The following is a 13,017-nucleotide window of genomic DNA, read 5'->3' as shown; positions in this document are numbered from 1 at the left end:
TTATTTTACTCAATTTATTTATTTAACACTGTGTATAAAGCAACTGATTCATAAGCAATGATTCTGTACAATCATCTTGCAGAAATTTTTGGATAATTCCTGGTAATTTGAGAACAGCAGGCTATTTCCCCTCAGATTCCTAACCCCCAATAAGAAAGTGCTCAAAATCAACACAGATTTATCTTTTTTTTTCTTTTAAGAGCAAATGAAATATGGGGGCAAGGTTTAGGAAAGGAGAAGAGCTTCAACTTTTAATGTCTAAAATGTGCACATAAAACAGGCACAAAGAAACAAATATGTATTCTCATGAATTCTCTATCACTAATATAGCAGAGGCAATAATCTGTACAACAAAATGCAACTACAGAAGAAAAAAAGACTAACTCATTTGGAATACTTTTAAAAAAAGTATAGTTTTGCTTTTAAATGCATAGTGATAAGGAAAAAAAACCCCAGCAAATAAAAGCAGCTAAAATTCCACATAAATAAAAGGCATCCCCCCCTTGAATCTTAAAGCATATTTCATTTAGGACTTAATATTTCATCACAAAGCACAAGAATAATATGCAACTGGCTATAGAGAGCTACATAATAAATAATCAGGTAGAGAATCTACTCATGCATTAGTTAAGTATAGCTAAAATCTTTATATCACACAAACCCATTCATTAATAATGTAGTGTAAAGGCAGCAATGTAAATAAGGAGAATGTTACTGATTTGCATTAATTCATATTCAGGCATCTAATTATGTTACAGCACAGCTGTCAGAAGAGTATAGTGAGGAAATAATAAAACTGGGAGTTTTTTTTTTCTTTCCACAATATTCTATAAATGAACACTGATGGGCAGAGAAGTAATCGTGTTGCTGTCCAACGTAATATTGGTCTAGTTCTGCATCTGTTCAAAGAACTTGTAAGTTGGATTTTCATAGCCATTTTGCTGCATCTTGGAAAGGTGGCGCTCCTCTGGGGTAACTGCGGCATCAATCTGAAAAGGCATACAAATGAGACTTAGGTCACTAAGTTGATCCACTGCTGCAACTAACATATATGTGTAATGCAAAAGAAAAAGAACTTTTATATATCGACAGAATAGCATGTCTATCATATGTCATTCACTATCACCTAACAGCTTTTCTGTTAGTTTCCACACTTTTCTAAGGGGATGGATTGAATCCTCCTTGGCTGACTGGTGACCTCTGCAGTAGTTTGACTGGCCCTATTATTCTATGGCCACTAGGTGGTGCTCAAGACCACAACTGCTTATAAACAGAATCTAAAACAGAATCTGTTACTAGATCAACAGTTGTAATCGCACCTATAGGGAATGTGGTCTTTCCCCAAACTGCTCGTCTAAGTTCATTAGAAGTGCCAAAGATTGTTCTCTTTAAATATTGGCATTTCTTACTAATCATACTGCTGGCTGTGATGCAACATTCTGACTAGATTGAATCCAAGGGTCCTCAGGGAAATTTCATCATGTCCTCACTAAAGTGCTGACTGGTGGTGAGAACCAAGACCGTATGGCAAAATACTCAATCTTATGGTCAACTGACCACACTATATTTATTTTCACTTATCTCGGGAGAATTTTTATCAATATTATGAAGCCGAAGAACCTTCTGGTTGAAAATAGCTGTGTACTCAGTTGAGAGATGCTACTACTGTTAATTAGGCTTCTGCCTAATAAGTTCTCTGGAGAAAACTCCAGAATCACAACATTACTTCCTGTTCTTCCAGAGATCAGAGTCCTTCTTTTTTGATTACAGTACAATGGTACTACACCAAATTAAAGATACAAAGCAGAATTTCAGGGCCAATACAGATCTTTAGATTTAACATGTGAAGTAACATCTGTTAACATTTAGTCTCTTGTAACTCTTATATATATATATATATATTTTTAAAGATAGGAGCTTAATACATAGAATTAAGGGCTTCTAAATTTTTTTTTCTTTCCTAAAAATAACTGAAGATGAACAGAAACAATAGGTTATGGTTTACCTCTAAAACTTAAGACATGTTTATTAAATTCTTTAAATGAAATATGCACCCTTATATAAAAAAAACAGCATCTGTTCCTTAAGAAAATATACATTTAATTGTTTTAATAACTGCATTTTTTTAAAAAGCAATTGGGGTTAAGTAACTTGCTCAAGGTTACACGGCCAGTTATTATTTCTGGGTGTGGTGCTGAGTATCTGAGCCCAGATTTGATCCAGGTCATCCCGACACTGGAGCCGGTGCTCTTACTCGCTGAGCCACCTGGCCGCCCAATAACTGCATTTTTGAAATCATGCAAGTGGTAGAAATAGTCTCCTTATATATGAACTCTCAAAAATAGGTGTTTTATTGATTCGATAAATGGTGAAGTAGAAAGGGTGCTGGATTTCGAGTCAGAGAAACTGGGTTTGCATCCTGGCTTTGTTACTTTACCTGTGGGGCATTGTGCAAATTATTTAACCTCTCTGGGCTGCTATTTCCTAAACTGTAAAATGACAGGGTTGGACCTATCTAAATCTATAATCCTATGATTTTCTTTGCTATTACAGTGGAGAAGGGAATTAGTCACTTGACTTTTACTTAGGTTATAAAATCTAGAGGTCCTTAAAGATAATTAACTTAATTATTCATTTTATTAAAATTTTATCAATATCTTTTCTTTTTAAACCATATTGATTTCTTTATATATACAACTGCCTCCCAATTGAACCTTGCCAAGTAACAAAAAAAAGCAATTAAACAAAACTGTCATAGCATATGTAATATTTTACATCTACAGTCATGTACCTATCTATAGAGAGGAAATATATTTTATTACATGTATTCCTGGATCAAGATTGGTCACTGTAGTTAATCAGAACGTTTTAGTGCTGTTTTTACTTAGGTTATTATAGTTCTTGGTATCCTAATTCCATTTGCTCTACATATGTTGTAACAAAATTTCCTGTGTTTTCTGAATTCCTTATAGATGTAATTGTATTTCATATTCCCACAATTTATTCATCCATTTCTACTGCTGACAGGTTCCTATTTTAGTTTAATTTTTTTAAAAAACTGCCACAAGTGCTGCTCTGCATATTTTGGTATACATTGCTTTGACATTCATGATAAAATCAATTGCTTCATTAAACAAAGACTAAGTTAACCTAAAATAGGTTAAATGAATTGTTTAATCTAAATAGAAGAATCAGGATTAGAATCAAGGCCACCTGACTTGAAATCCTCTTTCTACCATACCCCTATCTACTTATTCACAGGAAAGTCTAAGGAATCTGTCCCAAAGCCCACATTTCCTACAGTGAAAATAAAACAGGACAAAAACCAAATGAGAGCACATCCATTAAAACATGGCTAGTATGGGATGGTGCTGGGTCTATCTTTGACTCTGAACAGAATGGAGCTGAAAAATATTGAAGAAAAACTTATGCACAGAATTACAATATTTATTAACTTTAAATGAGGACTAGTTATCCTGTAGGCTTAGCCTAAACGTTGGCACATTACATGTCTACTTTTAGAAGGTGGCATCTGTAAGGAAGCATGGTGTTATAAATATCACAGAGGCTAATTCCTGATGTAGTTGGAGTTACATTAACATGTACTGATCCCTGTCCTTTCTAGTCATACAGTTTTTGTCAAAAATCATTTCCCCCATTGTTGTTCATGTCCAACTCTTCATGACCCCATTTGGGGTTTTCTTGGCAAAGATACTGCAGTAGTTTGCCATTTCCTTTTCCAGTTTATTTTACAGGTAAGGAAACTGAGGTAAGCAGGGTTAAATGACTTGCCCAGAGTCCCAGAGCTAGTTAAGTGTCTGAGGCCAGATTTGAACTCAGGAAAATGAGTCTTCCTGACTCCAGTCCAGCACTCTACGAAAATGGCTGTCCATTTCCTCCAAATTATTAAGTACACATCTAATGAATGGACAGCATGTAGTCTTGAAATTCTCCCTGTTACATCTTCTTGTTAAAACTGACAAATATTCTCTGACTCATTTCCTCAGAGTAAAATGGTCCACTTCATAACAACTTAAATTTCTTATGGGGCAACAGAACAATCTGCTCCTAAATATCATTTTGAATAAGGGAACAATTTAGTCACAAATCTTTTTCTATCCTTTCCACTTACTTTTGATCTGCTTCGAAGTCAACAAATGAGGTCACCTTTCTTTTAACTGGCATTTGTGTAATTAGCAACAACTTGATAGTTAAAAATGCCACCATCAGAGATTTGGAGATCTAATACAAATTCAAATTACTGAATCTCATCTGCCTTTCTGGAAGAGACCATCTGAACAAGCTATTTTAATATGCTCTGAAGCCCTTTATTAGTGCTCCATCACAGATAGGGGGCTGTTTTGATTTTTTATTATTTTCTTGCTAGGGTGATAGAGAACACACCTATTTTCAAAATTCACAAAGCAAGAATAATGATGTCTTACTGATAGAATATTATGTTTTTATCTCTTCTGGAAAGCACATGAATGTTAATAGTTATGAATAATAGCCTACATTCATCAATAGTAGAACATCTGGGAATTTCATAGATCATCTTTTCAACCTCTAAAGTCAACTCTAGTATAAAATAATGTCCTCAGAGGTTGCTGTTTAAAGCAGGTACTTCTATCTTAAGCTAGTCTCATGTGGCCTTCAGTCTTATTTTCCCTAGGCTCCTTATTTCTGTTTCCCATTATTATACCACTACCAGTACTAGAGAAGGGTAGGCTTCTTTCTTGAAATCATAAATCACCTGGTGGAAGTCACCATTTTTATAAATATTGTCCATTCAGTCGTTTCATTTTTCCAATGAACCATGAACCCAATCATTCCAACAATAATTCAGACTATGCTCCATTTGGAAATATCGCTCAGTACGTTACTACTATATTGTGCTGTGCTCAGTTGGAACAGGAGTGGTGGTGGGAGAGGAGAAAGGGAACCCTGATGAGGCCACCTTCCTTCAAGTCCCCACCAGAACAAACCCATGACTTCAGTATTCTGGGAGAGCTTCAGAAAAACCCAAGCTAGATTCCTTTGTGCCTGAAACAAATGAAGGGAAGGACAGTTGCTTTTTCCTCAAGTCCTACTGCCTCACTCCCCCAAACAAACAAACAAAAGGGATCAAACTAGGGGGGAAGCTAGAGAAGAGAGCACTGGGTCTGGAGTCAGGAAGGCCCGAGTTCAAATCTGGCCTCAGATACTAGTTGTATGATATCAGGCAAGTTACTTCACCCTGTCTGCCTCCATTTCCTCAATTTGTGAAATGAGCTGGAGGAAGAAATGGCAAAGCACTCCATTATCTTTGCCAAGAAAAGCCCAAATGGGGTCACTCAGACATGACTGAACAACAACAAACTAGGTCTGTACATATGTAACATTACAAATTAGAAAATTCCCTGTTTATTTCCTGGACTGGAAAACAAGAACAAAGAAGGTTGTTCATTACTGTCCAGTCATGCACTGATTTACTGTTCCAATTATACTGTCATTCCTATGAAGTATCAGCTAAAAACGAAAAAGGAATGAACAAAGGGGAAGCAGTTCTTATGCAAGAGGCAGATAGATGGCATAAGTTTGAAAGGATAAACGGATTCAAAAATCACAGCATGAGAAAAGTGGGGTCTTTTCAATTTTAGTCACAATCAATTCTTGATTATTTATTGGTGAATAATTTAGAGACCACCCAAGTTTCTTACTTCTTTTGTCTACAGTCTTACTTGTTTTATCTATTTGTTTCTCATTAGCATAATCATATCTGGGTGACAGATTGGGATATTCTCTAGTAAACAATATGGTTGAGTAGATTTTAAATGTTGAGTAAAATGATATCTGAGTATTATCCATGGGATTAATTGTCCACAATTGTTTCTGTTCAAGAGTCAATGGCATCACTTTTCCTAGGTGGCTACTGAGAAGTTTAAACTGGCTGGCAACATGGGGCTAGAAGCTAAGACCTAACTGAGATTCTAGTCCCAGTTCTGTTTTTGCCTTGCTATGTGATATTAGGGCCTCAGTTTCCTTAACTGTAAAATGAAAATGTTAGATGGGAAAATATGTGAGGTCTTTTCCAGATCTAAGACTTTTATTAATGAGCTGGGAAAGGTATGTCAAGTGATCTTCTGTGAATCATTTAAAATGCACTAGGAGGACGACTGCTGTCTTCAGGAATCTTTATGATCCATTTAATGACACCGTTTTCATGATTTCACTAATTATCTCCTAAATCACTGATGTAGTAAAACTGAATTTTTGTCTAAAATAGTAACATATATGCATATATACACACACCTGGCCCTCATAGATTATTTTCATCATCTTTGTGTTTACACAGAAAGTATTTGCATTTATTTTTCCATAATTTGTTATGGTAATGGGCTGGTAATCAGGATGAAAATTCTTTTTTTTTTTTTTAAGCAATCGGGGTTAAGTAACTTGCTCAAGGTTACGCGGCCAGATGTTTCTGGGTGGGTGCTGAGTGTCTGAGCCCGGGATTCGATCTCCAGGTCATCCCGACACTGGAGCCGGTGCTCTTACTCGCTGTGATACCTGGCCACTCCAGGATGAAAATTCTTTAGATCCTTAATTACACTGTAGCAATATTTACTGCTTACTTTAAGATGTAAAGGTTCAATAACATCAATGGAGGTAAAAGTAGGAGGATACAAAATAATATTCAAAGTTTCTAAGTAAGATCCCCAATAACATTCTTTCATGTTATTCTTCCATGCAGACCTGTTTGAATATGGCACTTTCAGCGGAACACTGGAAATCACTTTTGATTTTAAAATTTTTATATTGAACACTTCTTTTTAGTATTTCCCTTTTTATTACAAACAGCCATCAACTCAAGTCCTCTCGGCTATTTGCCTCCTTCGTACTATTCTCTTCTGCCATCTAACCTTCATACAGCTACCAATGGAACCTTCTGAAGGCACATGTCTCATTTAATTCTCCTGTTCAGAAAGCTTCAGGAGCTTATTATTTCTAGGATAAAAGACATATTCCTTAGCATGGTGTTTAAGGTTCTTGAGAATCTGGCTTCAACCTGAAAGCTGTTACTGAATTTAACCTTCTGTGTTTTACCTCTTGGTAAAAGGACACAAGCTGTTCCCCATGTGCTCTCCTATCTACATCTCATAAATCGTCTCTTCTTTCAAGGCCAAGATTAGGTCCTATCGTCGCAATGAAGCCTTTTCTGACCCTCTCAGTTTTTGGGGGGAACCTTTCAAAATATATTGCCTTTATTTTCTTGTGTACAATTTGCAATTCCCCAGTAGAATATAAGCTTCTTTAGGGACATGTACTGTTTTATTTTTATCTTTGCATCTTCAGTGACTAGTACAAAACACAGTAAATACATGCTCAAATGCTTGATGAATATACATTGTGATTATTTGAAGGCTTCTACATAATTTAATTTTTGAGCCAGGATTTATCTGGGAGGAATCTGACCAGAGTATACAAAGGGGAGGAAGAATTATAGATCTAAGGTGGAAGGGACTTCAGAGGCCCCTGAATCCAATGATTTCATTTTTCAAGAGATGAAACTGGGGAACATCATTGTGGGTCTGTATTTGGTATGCTTTTTTATACGTAACAGATTCTTGATAAATATTTGTTAAATAAAAGAAGGCCAAATACAGTTGCTTAAGTATCTTTTGTTAACAAATGGAAACTTTTGTTAATAAAATTATTAATGACCATTTATTAATAAATGCTGAACTGATCTGAATTGAAATTTTGGTAACTTTTATATTGAGGTGGTTTTTAGGCTATGTATAATTTCACTGTTCCTTTACACCCAATGACCATCTGGCAAATACACAAATGATTTTACCTACCTCTACTACACCATGGTGGATAGATGTATACTGTTTCTTCCTCAGCATCACCAAGGTGAAGACAATGACTGTTGCAATAACAATGCCACCCACCATGAGTCCGATGATTGCACCTTTGTTTGAACTCATATCTTCAGCAAAGAATACCTTGAAAACAAAGATTTATTACTGCTGAAGACAGTTTTATATACATAGCCAAAAAGTTTATGTCATAGTTGTCTGTCTAAATGAAATGTTCATTTCTTCTACACTTCTTGGGTACTTCAAGCCCTAATTATTATTGAAGGAGTCTTTTGGGTTTTTTTGGTCAAGAGTGATAATAACAATTTATAGATCTACCCCAAATTTGCTGCCTCCTCAGGGATTCCTGAAAATCCATTTTGATATTTACAGCAGCACAAAATTGGAAATAAAGTAGATGAAAACTGACTGGGGAACGGCTAAACAAACTGTGGTACATAAATGTAATGAAGTATTACTGTGTTGTAAGAAATGGTGAATATCAAGAAGCATGGAGAGACTTGTATGAACTAATGCAAAGTGAAGTAAGCAGAGCAAAGAAAACAATATATACAACTACAACAATATAAAAGAAAAGAAAACCACAGATGATAAAAAAAATGAATGTTGCAAAATTATAAAGAACAAGCTTGGATTCAAAGAACAGCTATGACAAGACATTTCCCGTCACTCCTTTGCAAAGAGAAAGGGTCTATGAGTATGGAACACTGTATATACTGAGAGTTTTTGGTGTATTGGTCAATTTTGCAGATTTTTTTCTTCTTTTTTCTTTAAAAAAGAAAAAAAATTATAATAGATGACTCTTGGTGGAAAGGAAGGAAATTTAGGAGGATATAGGAGGAAGTTTAGGCAATATTAAAAGATATTGATAAACTTAATAAAAAAGAAAATTTAAAAATCAATTTGGGAGTTTCTGGTTAGCTCCTATAAACCAGCAAAATCTGAAATGTGCATGAGACCAAATAATGATTAGGAAATCCCATGAAAAACTATAGTGATTTTTTTCCTACCCCCAAATTGCAATAAAAGTCAGCCAGAAACCTGACTGAAAGGAAGAGGAGTGAGCCAGAAAAACCAGTGCCAAGGCAGGAAAACAGACAGGTAGCCTTCCAATAAGACCAGAGACTGGCCATAGACATAGCCTTCAAGGTAATATGTCCAGATGTTACAAGACCAAAGGACTCCCAAAGGACTCCCCTAGAAAGAACCAAGGAGATAAAAGAGCCTGGGGGGTGGGAAGGATACTGGAATGCATGAGGAATGATAGCAATAAGAATTGTTTGACAGTGCCTAGACAGGGACACATATGTGTAGCCTTTATTTGCACAAATATGGCTCTGAAAAATAGTGAAAGGCGATGAAAATGGTTTTCTCTACTCATAAAGACCTTTTCTTATTCCACTGCAGAATCCTTTTTCCTCTACTCTTTTAGTACAATGCCTTATGATTCTAAGATTATTACAGAGTCAATTTTTGGCATGGACTGAATAAGATCATTGTACCACTGGAATACAGATAAAAGGAGTATATGCTACTATAGAATGAAATTTAAAGCAAAAGGGTTTAAAACCAAAGTTTTATTATTGTACTTACCAATTTCTGATGATGAACTTCATATCCTGAATCATGTCGGAACTCTGCATCCATCTTTACTTCTGAGATCTCCTCTGTTTTAATGTTTGTCAATCCAGAACCTATATTGGATCATAATTAAATAGTACACTAAAATTGTTATTGTTTAGGGGCATATTACTTGGTACACTGTAGGTATTTCCATGTTTTCTCTTTGGGTAAAGGATATTAAAATTGAGTATCATTTATTTATTTATTTTTTAAGCAATCGGGGTTAAGTAACTTGCTCAAAGTTACACGGCCAGTTATTTCTGGGTGTGGTGCTGAGTATCTGAGCCCGGATTTGATCCAGGTCATCCCGACACTGGAGCCGGTGCTCTTACTCGCTGAGCCACCTGTCCGCCCCAAAATTGAGTATTATTTAACTGGAGAAGAAAATGGTAAACCGCTCCAGTATATTTGCCAAGAAAACCCCATGGACAGTTTGGTCCACAGGGTCATGAGTCAGTCACAATTAAATGCCTGAACAACAACAATTATTTAACTTATCAAACAAGCACATTTTGGAGGCTTGTTCCTATCACATTCATGAGAATAAGCAGCAAAGTGAAAAATTTTGAAAAATCAACATTCACCAAGTTAAATATTCTAGTAGAGTATTATTTACCTGAGAGTATAATTAGCTCAGCAAAGAGTTAGAGAGTAACCTTTTTGAGAATGCTTTTATTCAGCTAATAGAATTCGTAATTTATCAGCTCTCCTGACCTCCACAAGCTCTACTCTGATGCTTCGTTATAACATGATGGTGATGATGAGTTCTTGAAAACTATGCCAGAGGGGCATGAGCTCTACCACAATCTACTTGAAAGGCTTCAACTACAGTCTTGATGAGAGAACTAGCTAAGCACAGGACCATCACCAATAGATAGTTCACTTGGTGAAAACTCAGGTAATAGAGAAAAATACAATATAGCCTTCAGTCTCATGTGAGAAGATTTTCAGTTTCTGCAATGATACTGACAGAATAGTGAAAAACGGGGAAGAATATGGTAAGAACCACACAATTTTTACTTAGGTGTTTAAAGGTAGAATCCTGGTCCAGTGACCAAAAAACAGATAGCCTACTATAGGAACTGAATTGTATCAGTCTTGGTTTTTTTTGTTACAAATGCAGTGAAAAGACAAAGGGAGGAGATGGCTTTTACTGGAAAGGAAAATGAAATTGGAGTCTGACTCATAGCAGCTAAAATTAATATAGTACCTACTATTTGCCAGGCACTATGTTAAGAGTTTTTACAAATATTATCCAATTTTATCTTCACAACACAGAGGGAAAAAAACAATCATTATTTTGTGGGTTACATGGTTATATTATCTTGCAGTGTTCATGCAAGAACTTTGCAAAGAAACTACTATGAAAATATTTGCAATTTATGTGTTAACTTCTGTAGCAAAGAAAAAGGAAGTAAAGAAATTCTGTGAAGTAGTTCCTCATATATGGTGAAGACTTCTAGATGCTTAAATTTTTAGATGACAATGATGTTGACTGCAACAAAACCCCAGCTCATTTCAGAGCTTCCTAAGATTCATCATCAGTCAAGAAAATACTGACTCATTTTCAAGAATATGATATGCAGTTGGTTGGTCAGAAGAGAACATATCTCTTTGGATAAAAACTTCAAATGGATAATGAGCTGGGCCCAGAATTAAACAAGTGGAGTAAAGTAGACTAGATTGCCCTTCATTCCAGGTTTCCTATGAGATAAAGGCCTATCTTTTAAATTTTTTAAGGTAAGAATTACAATACCCACTATACATATGAAGCCATGCAAAACATTTCTGTCATATTCCAAAAAGAAAAAAACCCTATGCTTCAATCTGTACTCTGAATTGATCAACTCAATCTGAAGTTGCATACAATTTTTCATCATGAGTCCTTTGTAACTATGGATCATTGTATTGATCAGAGTTACTAAATCTTTCACAGGTGATTATCTTTGCAATATTGCTCTTACTGTATAAACTCTGTTCCTGGTTTTACTCATTTCACTTTGCATCATTTTATAAAGGTTCTTCCAGGTTTTTCTGAAACCATTCCCTCCATCCTTTCTTACAGCAAAACAGTATTCCATCACATTAATATACCATAACTTGTCCAGTGATTTTTCCAGTTGTTAGGCATCTCCTCAGTTTCAAATTCTTTGCTACCAGAAAAAGAGTTGCTATAAATGTTTTTGTGTATATGTACGTATTCTCTTGATCTCTTTGGGATACAGATGTAGTAGTAGTACTGCTAGGTCAAAGGATATGCACAGTTTTATAGCTCTTGGGCTGTAGTTCCAAACTGTTCTCTAGAATAGTTGGATTGGTTCACAGATCCATCAACAATGCATCACCTATCTTCCCACACACCCTCCAGCATTTGTCATTTTTCCTTCTGTCATTTTTTTCAACTTGATGAGTGTGAGGCAGAACTCCAAAGTTGTTTTAATTTGCATTTTTCTAATTATTAGTAATTTAGAGTACTTTTTAATATAATTATTAATAGTTCTGATTTCTTTTTTTGAAAACTTAAATAGAATGTTTCTATTCAATAACAAAAGCTATAATTTAACAACTCTCCTGACCTTTTCAAACCCTACCCTGATGCTTTTCATCATAGAATGATGGTAATGCTGAGTTCTTGAAGATGATGCCAGAGGAAGAAGAGTCTTGCCACAATCTACTTTACTTGAAAGGCTTCAGACATGATCTTCATGAGAGAAGTAGCTAAATACAGAAAGGCACATTACCAATAGGGGGGTCACTCATATTCTTTCACTATTTATCAACTGGGGAATGACTCTTATTTTATAAATATGGTTCTATTCCTTATATATTTGAGAAAGAGACCATCATCAGAGAACCTTGCTGAAAATTCTCCATGTCCCGTTTCTTGTTTCTCTTCTAATTTTAACTACATGTTTTATATAAAACTTTTAAATTTTATTTAATCAAAATTATTTGACAGCTAAGTTCTTCTATGTTCCCATGATTTGCTTATGAGATCATCCTTTATGTCTAAATCTTGTACCCATTTTGAACTTATTGTGATATACAATATGAGATATTGGTCTATGTCTAGTTTCTGCCAAACTATTTTCCATTTTTCCCAGCAGTTTTTGTCAAATAGTGAATTCCTGCCTGAAAAGCTGGAATTTGGGGGTTTATCAAACACCAGGTGACTGTGTCTATTTGCTTAGCTTTCAGTAAAGATAATTATAACAACAAGATGACATACCAAAATTTGTGAAATGCAGCCAAAGAAGTACTTAGCAGAAAATTTATATCCGGTACCAAATTCTTTTTAATGATTATAGCTTTATAGTAAAATTTGAGATTTAGTACTACTAGGTACTCTGCTTTACATTTTTTTATTGGTTTCCTTGATATTCTTGCCCTCTTGGTCCTTCAGATCAATTTTTCTCTATAATTTGTTGGTAGACTGACTGCTATGGCACTGAATAATTAATTTAGGCAGTGTTGTCACTGTTATCATATTGACTTGGGTTACCCATGAGCAATTACTTTTTAAAATTAT

The 13,017-nt window shown here is 35.2% G+C and overlaps 1 protein-coding gene across 4 annotated transcripts in view; it reads right to left on the bottom strand.

Annotated features, from left to right (window-relative positions):
* Nucleotides 1-13,017, bottom strand: part of APP (amyloid beta precursor protein) — a 192,423-nt gene continuing 179,406 nt past the window's right edge. For all 4 annotated transcript variants that reach the window (XM_069075071.1, XM_069075073.1, XM_069075070.1 and 1 more), the window contains 3 exons: nt 9,459-9,559; nt 7,845-7,991; nt 1-989 (listed from right to left, as the gene is read on the bottom strand). In XM_069075071.1, the coding sequence (XP_068931172.1) occupies nt 888-989; nt 7,845-7,991; nt 9,459-9,559 (350 nt within the window). In that variant the 3' untranslated portion in view covers nt 1-887. The remainder of the gene's footprint in view (nt 990-7,844; nt 7,992-9,458; nt 9,560-13,017) is intronic.

Source organism: Petaurus breviceps, unplaced genomic scaffold, assembly GCF_028583685.1.
Source record: "Petaurus breviceps papuanus isolate PSGF00001 unplaced genomic scaffold, PetGlider_PUasm1.0 90897, whole genome shotgun sequence".
Taxonomy (NCBI): Eukaryota; Metazoa; Chordata; class Mammalia; order Diprotodontia; family Petauridae; genus Petaurus; species Petaurus breviceps.
The sequence above is the reverse complement of the archived record's forward strand: the minus strand, read 5'-3'. Positions and strand labels throughout refer to the sequence as shown.